At 36.5% G+C, this 19,714-nt stretch overlaps 1 protein-coding gene across 7 annotated transcripts in view; it reads right to left on the bottom strand.

Annotated features, from left to right (window-relative positions):
• The window catches only part of KCNK2 (potassium two pore domain channel subfamily K member 2), a 207,860-nt gene that overhangs the window by 42,157 nt on the left and 145,989 nt on the right, over window positions 1-19,714 (bottom strand). For all 7 annotated transcript variants that reach the window (XM_070497506.1, XM_070497505.1, XM_070497508.1 and 4 more), the window contains exons 4-5: window positions 10,144-10,304; window positions 7,548-7,734 (exon numbers count right to left, since the gene is read on the bottom strand). In XM_070497506.1, coding sequence (XP_070353607.1) covers window positions 7,548-7,734; window positions 10,144-10,304 — 348 coding nt within the window. The remainder of the gene's footprint in view (window positions 1-7,547; window positions 7,735-10,143; window positions 10,305-19,714) is intronic.

Raw genomic sequence — 19,714 nt, 5'->3', positions numbered from 1 at the left:
ATTTTCTGATAATATACTAATTTTTCTTTTTTTACAATAAAGCAATGTAACTGAATGGAGCATTTTCTCAGTGCTTCAAGAACTAAGAGGCTCTTTGAATAACATAAATTCTGTTTTCTTTTTTACAATTAGAAATATGACTTTAGGATTAAACAATAGCTCATCTGCTAAAGCAAGCTTCTCATATGTTATCAAGTCAGAAAAACACAAGGCATCTATATCCGAACACATAAATGAAACACATTTGAACCTATATTTTGGCATTTTCCACTTCAGCATTCAAGAAGTTGTCCACTTCCCACTCAGTACTTGATCTAAAATTAGGAAAACTTCCATCAAAAACGGCAGTCTCAGGATCATAAAGAAAGAAAGACCAACACATTGTCTCACTCACTTATCCTTTACAAGGATGGAAATCTACAGTGCCTAGGAGGTACACAACTGTTATCCCTAGAAACTACATTTGTCTCAATATAGAGCAATTTGGAATCTTTTTCATTAAATTAAGTACAATTTACTGCCTGCCTCACCAAGCCATAACTATTACTCATTGAACATTTGTTTATTTTTTCTCCACATATTTCTACATGCTTCTATATATCCATTATGAATCCTAGAAGTCAAATAAGTTGTTGGTTTGACCACAGTCCTTAGGACTTTTGAACCCTTTGGATCAAATCCCATTTGATTAATCACGCAGATAGCTATCAATTCTCTTGTGAGTACTCTGAGAGGCACTGGCTGAGTCAGGGGTGATTAGAGTTCTTGCAGAGATTTTCTGTATTATCAAACAGAAGAACTAACTAACAGGAAGAGAAGAAGGTTCTCTATTTAATTTAATGGTTGCTCCTGGATTTAAAACATTCAGTTCCGTAGGAACAGGGAATAGAGCAGTCATTATGAGGAAGTGCTAAGCACAGTGTCTGCCATACAATATGTGCTCACTATCTGAATGTGCTCACTATCTGAGAGAACAAATGAACGAATGATGAATATGATCCATCTCTCTAGTAGTCACGTAAACCCTGCGTTTCCGATCAAAGTGATTTTTCTGAGCATTACTGCCGTGAAAGTCACTGTTCTTCAGTATTCACCTCTCAACAATCACTTTCTTGTTATCTGTTGAACTCCTGGCAAAGTTTAAGTCAGTGATCAGCTCAAGAATACCAATTTTAATAACTGGCCACTGACATAGTTGCAAAACTTTTAGGCAACATCAGGAACTGTTTTCTAGAGGGTCTCTACTACAATAAACTGTTTCGAACAAAAAGCGTGCCATGGTTTTTCAACAGAGATTTCTACATTTTCATAATAAAATCCCCTCCCATGAAGCAAGCTCTGAGCACGCCACGGAATGAGTCACATTTTCAGTTATAAGGGAAAGGAATAGTTTGGTTACTAAAACCTGCATTTCCGATAATGACTTTGAAAATATAATTCCAAGAAAATTTAATTCTTAATATGAGATATACAAATATGTTTTTTCCAAGTTAAAAAATGCGATGAACAATGATTATAGAACTGTGAAAACTTGTAAAAATTTAGCAAAGGTAAATGCACCAGAAGAAGAATTTTACCTGGGAAAGCCCCAAATTGTGTTTTCTATGTAGAGAAGCATAAGGCACTAAGTATAAAGTATGATTAACCCAGTAAGCATTCAATAACTACATGTGAGATGAAGAAAATTTCATTATTCAGCTGAATATACTGAATTTCACTCATCAAAATTCGATGAAGATACATTTGGATGGCTAAATAAATGTTTTGCTCAGATGGAAAGTGTGTTTTCATAATATTAACCATGAGGACTTCTTATAACATCTAAAGTTTTAGCTAAAATTTTTGGGTTTTCTTAGAAAAGTAGGCAATGTGAGGAAACTGCTTTGTGAGATTATAAATTTGCATCTGGCTTTCCCTCATTCACATTATCTCTTAGGAACTAACCTGGTTTATGAAGTTTTTTAAGGGCTCTGGGTAGCTTCTAAACAAGCTGTGAAAATGTGTTTCTTGCTTTGCATGACCCATTATAACCCTAACAATATATATTAAAGGAGACACTCATGTTGAAAAAGAAGTTTAAATTGTGTTAAATTAGGTAATTATTTGACTTTCCTCCAATTTTGAAGACTTGTCAACTAATTTTTTTTTTTTTTTAGATTGGCACATGAGCTAACAACCACTGCTAATCTTTTTTTTTTTTCTGCTTTATTCTCTCCCCAAATCCCCCCAGTACATAGTTGTATATTTTTGTAGTTGTGGGTCCTTCTAGTTGTGGCACATGGGATGCTGCCTCAGCGTGGCCTGATGAGTGGTGCCATGTCTGCGCCCAGGATCCGAACTGGCAAAACCCTGGGCCGCCGAAACGGAGCGCGCGAACTTAACCACTCGGCCACGGGCCGACCCCTAATGTTCTTTTAATCATGGACTTGGAAAACAAGTTGTAAAAGCAAACCTGAATAAGCAGAATTCAATGTTTCACACCTTTCCATATAATTAATATCACTTCTTAGATTTAATGAAGAAGAGCTGCTCTAGCTCTCAGTCCATAAGGCAAGCAAGATTCAACAAGTCATCAACCCAGACTTCTCATCACATGAAAAATAAAATGACAAAAGTTAAGAAACAGAACACAGGAAATCAACAGTTAATTCTCAAATATAGTTTTTGCCATTAACCCTAACTTACCTCTACAAATTTGACTAGAAACTGTTATAGGTATTGCTAAAATCAAGTAAATGACACTTTGATAAATAATTTACTTTCTCTCCTCACCTTTTACGAAGGATTACTCCGCATGCACTACTCTTAGCAATAGGGGTCTGTTTAGCTACTGTCCTTCCCATCATTTATTCACCAAGCTTTTCTGCCCATCCTGCATGGTTGACACTTAGCTAGGGCTGGAAACACAAAGCAAAAGATAGGGTGCGTCTGCCCCTCCATATTTTATTCACATGTAAAATAAGTGTGGGAGTGATTCTGTGGCCTCCCAGGTCCTTTTTTAGCTCTAGAACATTGACTGTTGGTGAATGAACCAAAAGCGCCATCAGGAAGGAGCCCATACCAATCACTAAGGTAACCAACCAGCCACTAAAACATAAATATAAATATAAAATTAAAATTTGCCAGGAGATCTCTTCCTGTACAAAAATGGCCAAATGCTGAATTCCTCTCTTCAGACACATACACAGAGGAACCTCAACACTCTGCCTATTTGTCTCTACTAGTGGTCTCTAAATGCTTTTGATTCAACATTGGCAACAGTGAAAACAATTTGTGCATGCAAATTTAAATATATATTTATTTATGAATTAGAAATCTAGTATGCTCTAATTATATCATGAACATTATGACATAGAAAAAATAAAAACTAAAGAAGGAAGTTTAAAAATACATAGAAACAGGGGCTGGCCCCGTGGCTTAGTGGTTAAGTTCAGTGAGCTCTGCTTCGGCAGCCCAGGTTCAGTTCCCGGGCACGGACCTACACCACTCATCCATAGCCATCTTGTGGCAGTGACCCACATACAAAACAGAAAAAGACTGGCACGGATGTTAGCTCAGGGCAAATCTTCCTCAAGCAAAAAGAGGAAGATTGACAACAGATGTTAGCTCAGGGTGAATCTTCCTCAAATAAAAAGAAGAAGACTAGCAACAGATGGTAGCTCAGAGAGAATCTCCCTCAGCAAAAAAAAAAAACCAAAAAAACATCGAAACAGGAGTTGTTGTGTTTTTTTCTCATGGCAGAAAGTCTACCTGCACAGACTTCCTCATTCATTCCCTGGGGATGAGCACTCTGTTTCAGAGCTCTGGTCTAAAACACCCCACCATCACTTGGTGCTCTTGAGATGCTCCTAATAATTACACCGAGGTTACAGCCTGTATCCTAAACATTCATACAGCACTTTCCAAAATTTAATTCTTTTCCTTTACTAACACCAGTTTGAACAACATGTTCTTTAATTTGTCTTCAAAGAAGTTCACTACAACAGTGTAAGTGAACCCTAATCCTACTCAGAACAGGGTTTGCAGGCTTGAGACAGGCATCACAGAGTGAGTGTGCACCACAGGAGGGACATCTTTGTTGTCTTTTGAGATTTTATAGCTCAATAAAACGATGATAAAATTCAAGTTGAGCAATGCCTCTTGCTTTTCCCTGGCAAAATTACCAAAATTGAGAATACTATCTGTAGTGACATTTAATAGGAAAAGACACGGTTCTATAAAGTAAACAACTAATATTTCCCAGATGGGGTACTCGCCTTAACTCAATGGCTAATTTTACTTCTAGTCACAAGGTACCCAGAAGCAAAGACAATTTTTATGTACTCTATTGAACTATATGAGGCAATTCTTTTCCAAAATCCTTTAAAAAAAAACACATAATTTTTGTTTTTCCAAAGGCTCCTGCAAAGGGCACGCATTTCCTACTCTGCATTTGCCACCTCTGCACCCTCGTCCACATTCTCATTTCAAAAATGCTTCCCGGACACAAGGACCCGGCATGTAAGGACGACAGTACCAGGCAAAGGGTTCTACAGTTTCACAAAGATGAAAATACCCACAAAATACATAAATTAAGGAGAGAGAGGTGAGGCAACAAGACTAGTGTCAATCGGCCTCTTCTCTAATTTATCTTTCTCAACATTTGTCACTTTAATCATATCAAATTCCTTTGCTAATTATTAGCAAGGTGTATTTCTACCATTTTTCATGATTTCCTCTGAAAAATTAAAATAATGGATTTAAAGAGTGGTATAAGAAAATAAAATCCTAGTAATAATGATGTTTATTAGACTACACTTAATGCCATGCAAATATCATTTTGTTACCCTATTCCTCTATAATACTAAGACATAACTCTGAATTCAGGGTCCCGATTGATACACACAAGACCTTTTCATTGAACTTCTCTCCTCAGGCAGCTGAGAGTGGCTACTAACAGACCCACATGATCTAGCCAGTTTCAGAGTGTCAATTTCTTAAGGTGAGTTGAAAAAAATTTTTTTTCATCTTCTACAAAACCATAAAGTAAAAATTTTTGTTCTTTTTTCCTAAGCCAGTTTATACTGTGGTCACAAATACAACATTATTTTAGGATTCCACCCACATTTTTTTTATTTACAATTTTTGCTTTTTTAGAGATTCCCAAACCATGAATCAGGCCATGTATTGAACTGACACGGTCTGTCAATTGTTTAAAATAACTCATGCACTGTATTATATCGTCGAAATTTGCTAAGATAATAAAACTTAAATGTTCTTACCAAATAAATAAATAAATAAGGGGATGCTGTTAATTAACTGGATGGTGGGAATCTTTTCACAATGTATACTTATACCAAATTACCATGATGCACACTTCAAATATCTTACAATTTTCTTGTCAATTATATCTCAATAAAGTTGAAAAATAAACAAATAAATATATGTATTTTTTACCATAAAAAAGTGAAAACAAAAAAACAAAATAGAATATGGCCAGCCCCAGTGGCCTAGTGGTTAAGTTCAGCATGCTCTGCTTTGGCAGCCCAGGTTCAGTCCCTGGGCACAGACCTACACCACCTGTCCATCAGTGGCCATGATGTGGCAGTGACTCACATAGACAAAGAGGAAGATTGGCAGTGGATGTTAGCTCAGGGTGAATCTTCCTCAGCAAAAATAAGATAAAATAAAGATAAAATAAAACGTGCAGTACAAGGCTGTTGGCCTGAAAATAGAAGACTTGTCACCTAATACCTAAATATTACACAGTTGCTATAAGAGCTTGTTAATTATAAAGTGGTACAACAGCCTAGGATTAACATATCTCAAGTATAAATTTTGTTACCATTGTGTCTCACTTTCTCCTTTCTCTTAACGCACTTTCTACTTCTACTTAAGTCAATTACACATCATCAATGAAAGGTAGAAAAATGAGTATTTTAGGACAGAAGCTTGTCTTCTTATATGGAGCTACAAATGTCTGAGATTCTTCTCCCTACCTTTTGCTAATTGGAAAACTAAAAGATCTCCAGCAGAGTGAGGCACCCTCCTCTCTGAGGGTCTCCATCCAGCACAGAGATGTGCATCCAGCATTTTTGACCAAAGGCAAAGCTTCGCTCACAAAAACATCCCCACCTTCAAGGATATTATACATTCCCCAGAAAGGGGGGCTTTGCCAGGTTAAATGTAATTAACAAGTCAATAAAAACAGATGAACTATTAGTCTTCTCTGAGGTTTTATAGAACTATACAACATATTTTCTTTTCTGAAAATATTTAAGTAAGCGGTTTTGGTCAAGAATAAATAGTAAGCAGCCAGAAAGTATAAAACTCTTGTAAAACTAAATTAGGCTAGTGAGTTTATTCTGAGAAGTTTAATAGAATATACCTACTAAAATGTTCAAACATGTTTTTCTAATACTTCAAACAGAATTTTTTTCTAAAGGATAGTTTAGATTTTCAGGAGCCATGAGAGAGCATTACTACATTACTTTTACACTATTAGTATCACTTATTTAAATTTGGATTAGAACAATAATAATAACTGGATAATACACTGAGAAAGTCGAAATGACAGGAATATAAGACCTAAGAGATACAACAATAAAGCAGATGGCAACTGAAATAATATATATAGGAAAGGAAAAATAGAAAACGATGAATAAGAAAATGTGGACACTTTAGCTAAGGTCAAAAATATTGTCCTGAGAATTGAAAATTAAAAGAGGTAAAATCTTAGAGAAAGAGGATTTTAAGAAGCTAAGAACATCTTCTGAAGTTTTCAGGTGTTTTTAAAACTAAGACATGAAAAGGCCTAAGTAAAAAGAGCAAAGATAAGTTAAATTCAAATTCTTTTATTGCTGAAAAAATAGTTAAGAGGCAAATATTTGGATTCTGAAATTAGGGTGGGAATATAAAATTCTCAGCAACCAACAATTTAAATTTCTTTCACAGAATGAAAAATAAATGTTCAACTATACCTTTCTGCATTTTTTCACCGTCATGGAATGACCTCTTTTGGCTCTGTCACTGTGATGGATTAAATTGTGTCTTCCAAAATTAAATGTTGAAGTCCTAACCCCCAGTACCTCAGAACATGACCCTATTTGGAAATAAAGTCCTTGAGGTGTAATTAGTTAAGATGAGCTCATACTGGAGGAGGGTGGGCTTTTAAGCCAATACGACTGGTATTCTTATAAGAAGAGGACAATTTGGACACAGTGACAGAGCCACAGGGAGAACATCACGTGAAGATGGAAGCAGAGGTGAGAACGATGCAGTTGCAAGCCAAGGATGGCCAAGGACCGATGGCCACCGCCAGAAGCTGGAAAGAGACAATGAAGGGTGCTACCTAGAGTCTCAGAGGGATTATGCCCCTGCTGGAACCTTTATATTGAACTTTTCTGAAAGAATGGGTTTCTTTTGTTTAAAGTCATTTAGTTGGTGGTACTTTGTTATGGCAGCCCAAGGAAACTAACACAGCCACTGCGATGTGCCTCACACCCCAGTGAGAAGTCTAAAGAAAGGACACTGGTTATGAAGACAGTGTTGGTTCCAGGAAAACTTACCTGCAACGTAGTCACCAAATCCAATGGTGGTTAAAGTGATAACCACAAAATAAATGGCGTCCAGGGCACTCCAGCCTTCTATGTGCTTGAATATGATTGCAGGCAGAGCAACGAAGAGTACACAGCCAAACAGGATAAATATGATTGTTGAGATGATGCGAATCTTGGTCTGACTAACATTCCACTTCTAAGGATGAGAGAGAAAGAGATAGAGAAAGTGAGAGAGAGAATGAGATAGAGAGAGAGAAAAATTGAGACTGATTATCAGTGTGCCTGCAAAGCTAACCTATAGACACTGTTATCAGTAAATTAGCAAGTGAGAATGTTATTTTATTCCCTTTTATACTTAATTTTCAATCGTCTTTACTTATAAAAATTAGGTATAACATAAATAACTCAAAACAATGCTAATGATGACACTACTTTACACTTACATAGCTTTACAACAGGTAAAGCATGTACATTGAGTTATGGCTAATAGAGATACATATAAATTGTATGGAAACCCCAAATGCTAAACACTTTCAAAAGTAAATTCATTTGCTCTGAGAATACGATTTCAAATTTACGTCATTCTTTGTTTACCTGAACTACTTTTGAAGTATTTCTATTCTAAAGGCATACAACTGATTGCAGGCCAAACACAATCTAGAAATACAGGAAAATGGAGAAAACTGAACCATGAATTAAACATTTACTGTTGATAATTAATAAAATTAATAATTTCATGAAGACTTTTTCCTCTCACTCCTATCACGTTTGCCTATCATTATTATCCAATTGATGAGAGTGTAATACGAACACACAAAGTCCACAGTTGATTCCCATTGACAGACGGCCTTAACTAGATGTTCTATGGACCTGAAACGTACAACTAAATATATTAAACATGATATGTAGGCAAAGATAAGTCTTTAACAACACTACGCTACAGCTGCCCTCAGAGGACCCATATTTTTTTACCTCCTTCTTTTATCAGGAGTCTCCGCAGCATAATGTATTAAGTGAAGTTGGTACATACAGCAGTTTATCTTCAGATCTCCCTTTGAGGTTAGTCACCATATATATTTCATCTCCCACTGGATCTGTCCTGTCTACTGTGAAAATTATAGGTCACATCCCCACCATAGCAATATCACTGAATTTTAGAGCCTGAAAATCTTCTAGAGATAAAGATCTGTGAAATCATAGAATGGACAGCAAAAACAAGTTTCTCTAGTCTACCCCTCCTTATCACATATGTGAGAATTCAAGGAATTCACGTTTGTAAAGTTCTCAGAATAGTGTTTAGTTCTAAATTCAGAATCGTGACCACTGGAATGTATTCACCACTAGGGCATGGAATTTGTTTTGTGCATTGATATAGATGCAGCATGGAAACATTACCCAACATCCAGAAGGCACTCAAACATGTTGAATGAACGAACAATGTCATGTTACAAGTCCATGCCACTAAGCTGCCCTCTTGGTTATATAAATGCAGAACACTTTTAATATCAATATAAGAAAAGTATAATACCAAAAAAAGGATAAAACTCCTATTTTGGGATAACCATGCCTTACTCCATACCAAAAGTAAAAAAATTTTAGAGCTAAATTTGAACTTAAATATGAAACATAACTAACGTGAAAAATTGGAATGATAACTTAATTTGAAAAAACAATACTCAATAGTTTTATTTCATCAATGGAGTTAAATGTAAAACACTGTTGAAATTTCTGTGAAAAGAAACTATCATTGAGAAATTAATAAAATGTTTTTGTGATGCTGGTGACAGTAGTTACAAGTTATTTATAATCCCACCTTCTAAAACAATCATTTTCTCTTTCTATAATTTTCTTCAAGAATATACACTTGTAATCATAATGATATTTTTATGATTTTTAACTTAAAATGCTTAAAAACATTTTTATTTTATTTATTTTTTCTATTGAATATAATACAGTCATGAAGATCTGCATGTATATTATTTTTACTTCTACTGAATTACATCCCTTAGATAAATTTCTATCATTGGTATAAGTAAATTAAGTCACATGATCACTTTTATCATGCTTGCCATATATTATTACATCCTTCACAAATGGGCTCCATAAGTCTATAATGCCACCAGCAAGGAACAAGGGTACCAGAGCAATTTTTTAAATAAAATATCATTAGCAATTTACTATCTATGTTAAGCTTTAATTTATATTATTTCTAACTCTCAGAATAATCTCTCGTCACCAGTACCATTATTCACACTACGTAAATGACAAAATGGACAATTAGGGGTAAAATACCTAGTGTAAGAGAATATAAGCTGGGAGACAATACATCTGGAATTTGAACCTAGGATTGTCAGATTTTTACTTTTTTCTACATATTTCTGGGGTTTTCTCTTGGATTAACTTATTCATTCAGATAAGCATAAAATAATTATAATACAGTATTATAATACAGTAATACAGCAATTGCATGCTAATGGGGGTACATATAAATTGATATGGAACCCCAATAACTGAATATCTAACTGTACCCCAGGTGATGGAAAAGTTGGAATATTTTTAAAAATTTAACAGTAAACATACGTAGTTAAAAGGCTATCATACTCACAATAAACGTATCTTCCACTTTTGCAATTCCTTTTCCAAATATGGTCCCTAATTGATCTCCAACTCCAGCCAACAAAAAACCAAAGAGGGGAATTCCCAGTAAGGCATAGATGATACAGAATATTTTTCCCCCTTCTGTGCGCGGTGAGATGTTTCCAAATCCTAAATACAAAAAAAGGAATTCAGTTGTTTGTAAATGAGTAATAGTTTAAAACATGTGACCTCAAAGTTGATTCAGAAATTCCCAAATATTGTAAGATATCAATTATAGATTTCAAGTAGTTAAGAATCCATTTGTATTTCATAGCCTTTTAATATATTTCAACATAAAATACTCATAAGCAAATACTTCAGTAATCTACAAAGTATAGCTAATCTTCCTGTTAAACTGGATGATGAAAACTGAGGGGGTAACACATGTAATAACGCCAATATTTTCATTAAATTTCCTTCTATCTCTCTATACTGATAATCCTGTTAGTTAGAAAGCTTTCACTACCATTTATGGAGAGGAGTATATTGCCTTAATTTAAGAGAATTCAAATATGCTTAAATTATTTAAAGATTAAAGTTAACAATTTTAAATCTTGTTTTCATTCAAGTACCTACCAAAAAGCAATAACTAAAAACTTAAAATTATTAAACATTTTTAAAGTTCAGGGGATTTTGAAGGTTTTCCAATTTTGTGTAAGGATGTCTACTTGTTATGATTAAGTCAGTCCAGCTTAATTCCCCTATTTTTTTTAAATAACAGAAGCAATATCTACATACATGTTTGAAGGGAAGAATGTATGCCTTCTAGAAGTACACAGAGTACCTTTTTTGATATATAATCCTCTCATTGTCCTCCATATTAAATTAATCTGGAATTCTACTTTTAATTTCCTCTTTTACTCAAGAATGTGGATAGATATGTTAGGATGGGCTTTTTGTTGTTACTTTCTAGTTTTATGACTATTATGGCCAAAGAGTATGGCCTGCATGATTTTCACTTTTTGGAATCTATTGAGATTTTCTTTGTGGCTTATAATTATAATGGTCAATTTTTGAATTTGTTTCACTGTTATTTGAAAATAATATGGGTGTTCCATTTTCTGGAAACAAAAAGGGCATATATCATCGAAGAGCTTCAAATCATCCCCTAAAATCCATGCCTGTTGTGGTTCCCTCACAACACCTTCCCTGGGGGACGGGGCTAGACTAATATTTGGTCACTTCAACTCATGCATTTTTCTCCCCATAATATGTCCATGTTTCTTTTCTTCCTACTCAGTCAGGTTGGTGTTCCTTGCTAGTCAACTCATCTACGGGTTTGGTGAGTCTCTTTTTCAATTGAAGTCACAGTTGTTTATAACATTATATACATTTCAGGTGTACATCGTTATATTTCGACTTCTGTATAGACTGCACTGTGTTCACCACCAAAAGTCTAGTTGCCAATCCTCACCGTACACACACGCCCATTTACCCCTTTCGCCTCCCCCCACCACCTTCCCCTGTGGTAGACATCAATCTGGTCTTCATATCTATGTGTTTGTTGATTTATCTTGCACATGAGAGAGCAGTCACGTGATAATTGTCTTTCTCCATCTGACTTATTTCATTTAGCATAATACTCTCAAGGTCCATCCATGTTGTCACAAATGGCAAGATATTGCTGCAGCTACTATGGAAAACAGTATGGAGATTCCTCAAAAAAGTTAAAAATAAAAATACCATATGATCCAGCTATTCCAATTCTGGGTATTTATCCAAAGAACACTGAAACGCTAATTTGAAAAGATATATATGCCCACCATGTTCATTGGAGCATTATTCACAATAGCCAAGACTTGGAAGCAACCAAGGTGCCCATCAAGGGACGAATGGAGAAAGAAGTTGTGGTAGATATATACAGTTTACTTTAATGTAACTAATTTTCAAGAGTTTTGCCTTTTATCATTAGCCTGTTCTTATGCCATGAAAATAATAATTATATTCATTTTTTCATTTTTTCAGTGTTGTACTATACGTTAACTCCATTCCTTGACAGAAGTCCTACACTTCCTTTATTTAGGTAAATTTCTTCACATGTTTGAGAGCTCCTGGTCATATTTTCATACTTGTAAGCACAATACAATATTAAATTGGTTAGTATTTGCAGCTGAAATGTGTTTCCCAGCCTCCGTGAGGTTGTGGCTGATCTGGTAGAGTACGTAAGATTCTCTTTAAAGGAGCCCAGTTGAAGTAGTTGTGTTAGCCAGAAAGAAAGGGGACTGGCTTCTGATTGGGCTTTCATGTGAGCATGGACCTCATGTAACTTCTGAGAGGAGGGTCTCCTAATTTCTCATGGCAGCCACCAGCTCACGGCCGTCTTACTGCTCCTCAGGCCTCCTGCCTACTCTGGGGATATCTGTAACATAACTCTGTTTGAAGAGCTTGTATTCACAGCATTATTCTGGAGGCAAAGACTGGAGACAGCCACTGTAACTGTTAGGATTAGTGGTTCCATAGAACTTTGATGAATTTACAGGCTACGGCCCATGGGCTCACTTCTGTTTCTAATTTTGGTGCCTTTATCACGTTCCCTTAGAAAAATTTTCTTTCTGGAATCCTCTGTTTTTCTTCTATGGGGGATGTGGGCTTTTCAATTCAAAAAGACTTCACTGTCAATCTGAATCTATAAGCTTCACATCCGGCCCCCAGATGCATTCCTATTGTGGTTCCCTCACAACACCTTCCCTGCCTTCAAGCATACTATGGAATTTTTTCCCACTATTTTTATGTTTTCTGTCATCTCGATGCAACTTTTTGGTGATGTGAGGTAAATGCATGCTTATATCAAACAGCTTATAAGGTAAATTCATGTTTATATCAGAAAAGAAATTGGATCTGTGAATTTACCAATGTTTTCTAAGATATTAAATATGAATCATCTAATAAGTCCACAGACTTATAGAAAGACATGCAAACATCATAGTTTTTGAAAGCATTTTAGTTTAAAGTCTAAAACTGAATGAGAGAGATATCAAGATAAAAACTCTATAAAAGTTTGGCAATATATTATAACTATTCCTGAATCCATCACTCATTACATATGTGACCTCGGGCAAATTATTTTATCACCTGTTAAAAAAGTATATTATTATTACCTACTTCATCAAGTTGTAGGAACTAAGAAAGGTATTACATGAAAGGTGCTTAGGAAAATCTATTACACTCTATGTGCTCAATATATGTTAAGTGCTATAATAATAATTATAATTACTATTAGTAATAGCACTGATAGAAGTAAAGATTAGAGGATCAATGTATTTAGCCCTATCACTATGCAAACTATTTAAAAGTTAGATTAATGGGTCATGATTACACCACACTCTCCACTATGTTCTGAAATGTTCTGTCAAACTATGGGTGCCATTATTTAGAAAGAACATTGGCAAAATAGCATGCATAGAGGAAGGCATGCATAATGGTTGGATGGATTGGGGGTGTTTGTGCTGAAGAAAATAAGACTGAGAGTGGAAGGAAGCAGACTAGCTAATTTCAACTATCTGAATGATTAAATAAGGAAAAGGAAACAGACCGAATCTGATGCTCGGTGCAAAGAACAAAAGTAATGGATGCAATTGACATAAAGTGAGTTCATGCTAGGTAACTGCAGCCAAAACAGAGTAAGAGTAAGGCTATAAGAAGCAGGCAGAGGCCAGATGATCACCTGCAGTGTTTGACATTTTGGACTGACGCACTACTATCATCTAATCGACAGTCTATATTCAAATGTCGCCAATTGTCCTATTAACGTCATTTGTAACGCTATTTTTCTCTGTTCCAGGATCCAATCCAAGATTATGAATTGCATTTAACTGGCATCTCGCTTTAGTCTCTTTTAATCTCCTGGAATAGTTCCTAAACCTTTCTTTGTCTTTTATGACTTTACTGTTTTTTAAACAATGCAAGCCAGTTATTACATAAAATGTTGCTCTCTTTTCCTTTTGTCTCATAGTTTCTCATAAATAGGTTCAAGTTATACATTTTTGGCAGGAATACCACTTAACTGATATTGGGTCCTTCTCAGTACATCACATCTGGAGGCACGTGACGGTCTGTCCTATAATAGTGAGGCTGATTTTGAATACTTGGTTAAGGTATGTCCACTAGATTTCTCCACTGAAACGTTACTATTTTTTCTTTTGCAATTAATACATCAGTTATGGGGAAACACTTTGAGAATATGTAAATATCCTGTTCCTCAAACTTTCACCTATTACTTACAGTATCTGAAAAGTAACAAACATGTAAATGGTGCTAGAAAAGAAAACGTGAAGGCAGATGAAACAATAGGATAGTAAATGAGATAATAATCATTTAAAACACCTTGAAAGTGTATTACATATATAACAAAGATACTCTTTTAAAAAATATATTGATGTGCTTTTCCATTTCATGTAGAAGAAAAAAGCCCAGAGCTCCCTCTTTCTTTCCCCAGTAGATCACAGTGCAGGGAAGAAAGAATCAGAGAAGGAGTGAATGAGGTTCTTGTCTACCCACAGTCCTCTTATGTTGTGGCTTAAGAAACTTCCATGGGTTATAAAGGACCCAGCAGTATATATACGCTCTGCTCAGAAGACAAGGAGGCCTGAGAGCCCAAGAGAAAAGGAAGAAGCCTCAAGTCAGGATGAAGAGTCTGCCACAGCCGGTGCTCCATGATGGAGGGAAAACTGATGTAAGGCGTCTACGCATTTAACTCATTTACCTTCCATTTGCTCTTATCTACTAATGCCTTGGAATGCTGAACACCAGAGCAATATGTGCAAGAGATCTACCCAGGGCAAGTAGGAAAAAGGCCCAGAAATCTTGTATCAAGGTAATTTGAAGAAAAAAAAGGCCATCCCAAAGGTTTAAAAAGTTGTTTAGGGGCCAGTCCAATGGCACAGCAGTTAAGTGCGCACGTTCCGCTTCAGCAGCCCGGGGTCCGCTGGTTCGGATCCAGGTGAGGACCTGGCACGGCTTGGCAGGCCATGCCATGGTAGGCATCCCACATATAAAGTAGAGGAAGGTGGGCACAGATGTTAGCTCAAGGCCAGTCTTCCTCAGTAAAAAGAGGGAGATTGGCAGCAGATGTTAGCTCAGGGCTAATCTTCCTCAAAAAAAAAAAAAAAAAGTTTAACCTGAACTATTTGGGACAGTACACTATTCAAGAAAGGGCCTCAACAACCTCAACCCTGTCATTTAGTCTAACATCAATATGCAGATTACCAAGAACAAGGAGGCCTTGCTAAGTCGGTGGGGTGGACTGTTTTGACACGGGTTTTCTGATTCTTCTAGAGTCCTGCTAAGATCCCGCACTGTGCTTTACTGCCACTCCAGATGAATAACTATGTGGCTTGAGGGAGCGCAGACATCTGAGTTATCCTTTTCCATCCCATTTTCTCTTTTTGCATAAGAGGACAAATGTCTTCAGAGTTATAGCTATAAGAAGTAACCGACCGCCAGGAAGCATTAGGGGTCAAAAACAAAAGATAGGACTTTTTACAAATTCTAACTGTAGCATCGCTATAAATAGGCTCTACTGTTTAAAAAATAAAGCCTAGCTGTCAGAGGGCTCAATTTGATCTGCCCCATGCAAGTTAAAAGGGCATAAGAAACAAGGACTCCAAGTTTTCATCCATCATGGACTTAGATTCAGCCTGGAGGCCACTGGAACATCTTCAGAAAAGCTGACAGAAGATTTCCTCAGGAAGCCTGTTAACATCACCAATGAAATGACCCAAAATCCAAAGAGAATTCCTGATGAAAGGAAAGACAATCTACCTTTCATTGATCAAAAAACGGTGACCAGTTCCTTGTGGCATCTGGGTACTTCATTTTTAGTATCTCCACGACAAAGTTAGCAGAAGGAAGACCGAAGGGAGTAGGAATGAGGGATCCTGATGGTTGTTCTCTGACTTTCTTCTGCTTCACCTTCCAAATATTTCTCTCACCACCGTTACACTGAGCTCTAAGGCTGAATCTGTGGCTCAGAGGTGGCATCCCTCACACAGTCACCACTCCCAGTGCCCGCACACAAAAAGTGACCTAGAGTTTTCTGACATAAAGGGCATGCCTACAGCTCCCCAGACATTTCCCTGGGTGAGAGAACCACATGACTGCTCAGGGGATGGTTCCTCATGTTTTCTTCCCCCCTCTTCTGTGTGCAAAGTAAGAGTAGACTTCCCTCCACAGATTTACCACGTGTTCTAACCAATGAATAGACACTCATTAAATGACTTGATACTAGTAACAGATTTATGAAAGGTATCCATTGACTCTAAGCAATAGAGGATGCTAAGCTTTTAAAATATTCATCTTTGTGATTGTCTGGACTTCCTGACTCTTTCCCTGGTCAGTCAGCAGCATCTTTACTGCCTTGGGGTGAAATAGACAGTTACAGCAAGAAGGGTAAAAAAACAAACAGTACTAAGTTTTATTTTCTTTTAATTCCTAAATTAAGGTGTTCACACTCAAAATGTTTCCCCTGAGGAAAGCAGCTGTCAGTTTATGGCATAATGTATGCACAACAAGAAAGTAAAAGGAGTAGCAGTCAATCCAGCTTCCAAAGAGCTACAGAGAATACTGAAGAGTGATGGGGCATGACCTTGGAGGAGATGAGGTAGGGCAGAAACCAGAGGACAGGACCTGAGCGGAGGAGGGGGTTTCAAGTGTATACTGGAGATGGATTGAGAGATCAATTGTTAAATTTTCAGAAATTTTCCAAGTCAGCTGACTTCACATTGGTAGCCTGAAATCAGCTACAGTAGGAATATTTACACCACAGAAATTGGCAAGCACTATAATTTAGGGCTTTTTCCCCCTTCAGCCACCTAATATTTACCAAAACACTAAAGAATAAGATAGAGTCAAATGTAAGAGAGTTAGAAGAAATGGATAAACCTACAAGAAATGAATAAATTCCTAGAGACATACAATCTTTTAAGACTGAATCATGAAGAAACAGAAAATCTGAACAGACCGATTACTAGTAATGAAACTGAATCAGTAATAAAGAAACTTCCAAGAAACAAACGTCCAGGACCAGAAAGCTTCACAGGTGAATTCTAACAAACATTTACACAAGAGTTAACACCCATCCTTCTCAAACTATTCCAAAGAATTAAAGAGGGAGGAAAGCTTCCAAACTCATTCTCCAAGGCCAGCATTACCCTAAGACCAAAGCCAGACAAGGATATTACAAAAAAAGAAAATTACAGGCCAATATTCCTGATAAACACAGATGCAAAAATCTTCAACAATATATTAGCAAACCAAATTCAACAATACATTAAAAAGATTATACACCATGATCAAGTGGGATTGAGCCTAGGGATGCAAGGATGGTGTAATGTCCACAAATCAATTAATGTGATACATCACATTAACAAAATGAAGGATAAAAATCATATAATCATCTCAACATACCGAGGAAGAGCATTTGGCAAAATTCAACATCCATTTATGATAAAAAGCTCTTGGGGCAGCCCTAGTGGCCTAGTGGTTAAGTGTGGCATGCTCCACTTCGGCAGCCCAGGTTTGGTTCCCAGGCACAGACCTACACCGCTCTGTTAGCGGCCATACTGTGCTGGCAGCCCACATACGAAAAGACAGAGGAAGACTGGCAGAGATGTTAGCCCAGGGCGAATCTTCCTCACCAAAAAAAAAACTCCCAACAAAGTGGGTATAGAGGAACATACCTCAACATAATAAATGTCATATATGACAAACCCACAGCTAACATCATATTCAACAGTGAAAAGCTGAAAGCATTTCCTTTAAGATCAAGAACAAGACAAGGATGCCCACTCTCACTACTTTTATTCAACATAGTATTGGAAGTTCTAGCCACAGCAACCAGACAAAAAAAGGAAAAAGTAAAACTCACAGTTTGCAGAGGACATGAGACTATACATAGAAAACCCCAAAGACACCACCAAAAAACTATTTGAACTAATAAATGAAATCACTAAGTTGCAGGATACAAAATTAATATACAGAAATATCTTGCATTTATATACACTAATAACAAGTAATCAGAAAGAGAAATTAAGACAATAATCCCATTTATAACTGTATCAAGAAGAATAAAATACCCAGCAATAAATTTACCCAAGAAGGTGAAAGACCTTTAATCCAAAACCTATAAAACACTACTGAAAGAAACTGAAGATGACAAAACTGAATGGAAAGATATTCCACCCTCACAGGTTGGAAGAATTAATATTGTTAAAATGTTGATATTACCCAAAGCAATCTACAGATTCAGCATTATCCCTATCAAAATACCAATGGCATTTTTCACAGATATAGAACAAATAGTCTTAAAATTTGTATGGAACCACAAAGGACCCTGAATAGCCAAAGCAATCTTGAGAAAGAATAAAGCTGGAAGTATCAAGCTCCCTGATTTCAAACTATACTACAAAGTTATGGTAATCAAAACAGACACATAGATCAGTGCAACAGAATGGAGAGACCAGAAACAAACTCACGCTAATATGGTCAATTAATCTATGACAAAGGAGGTAAGAATATAGAATGGAAAAAAGACAGTCTCTTCAATGCATGCTGTCGGGAAAACTGGACAGCTACATGCAAGAGAATAAAACTGGACCACTTTTTCACACCATATACAAAAATAAACTCAGAATGATTAAGGACAAATGTAAAACCTGAAACCATAAAACTCCTAGAAGAATACATGGGTAGTAAGCTCTTTGACATTGCTCTTAGTAATTTTTTTTGGATCTGTCCCCTCAGGCAAAGGCGACAAAAGCAAAAATAAACAAATGGGACCACATTAAAGAAAAAAAAAGCTTTTGCACAGCAAAGGAAACCATCAACAAAATGAAAACTTGACATAGTGAATGGGAGAAGATATTTGCAAATGATATGTCCCATAAGGGGTTAATATCCAAAATATATAAAGAACTCGTACAATTCAATATCAAAAACACAAACAATCCAATTAAAAAATGGGCAGAAGACCTGAATACACATTTTTCCAAAGAAGACATACAGATGGGCAATAGGCACATTAAAAGATGCTCAGTATCACTAATCATCAGGAAAATGCAAATCAAAAACACAAGGAGAGGGGCCGGCTCTGTGGCCAAGCGGTTAAGTTCATGTGCTCCGCTGCGGCGGCCCAGGGTTCGGATCCTGGACGCGGACATGGCACTGCTCGTCAGGCCACGTTGAGGCGGCATCCCACATCCCACAACTAGAAGGACCTGCAACTAGGATATACAACTATGTACGGGGGGTTTGGGGAGATAAAGCAGAAAAAAAAAAAAAGATTGGCAACAGTTGTTAGCCCAGGTGCCAATCTTTAAAAAAAAAATAAAAAACACAAGGAGAAACCACCTCACATCAGTCAAAATGGCTATTAACAAAAAGACAAAAAATGACAAGTGTTGGGGAGCATATAGAGAAAAGGGAACTTTCATACATTGTTGGTGGGAGTGTAAATTGGCGTAGGCACTATGGAAAACAGTATGATGGGGTCCTCAAAAAATCAAAAATAGAACTACCATACAATCCAACAATTCTATTCTGGA

This window comes from Equus asinus, chromosome 25 (genome assembly GCF_041296235.1).
Source record: "Equus asinus isolate D_3611 breed Donkey chromosome 25, EquAss-T2T_v2, whole genome shotgun sequence".
Taxonomy (NCBI): Eukaryota; Metazoa; Chordata; class Mammalia; order Perissodactyla; family Equidae; genus Equus; species Equus asinus.
The sequence above is the reverse complement of the archived record's forward strand: the minus strand, read 5'-3'. Positions and strand labels throughout refer to the sequence as shown.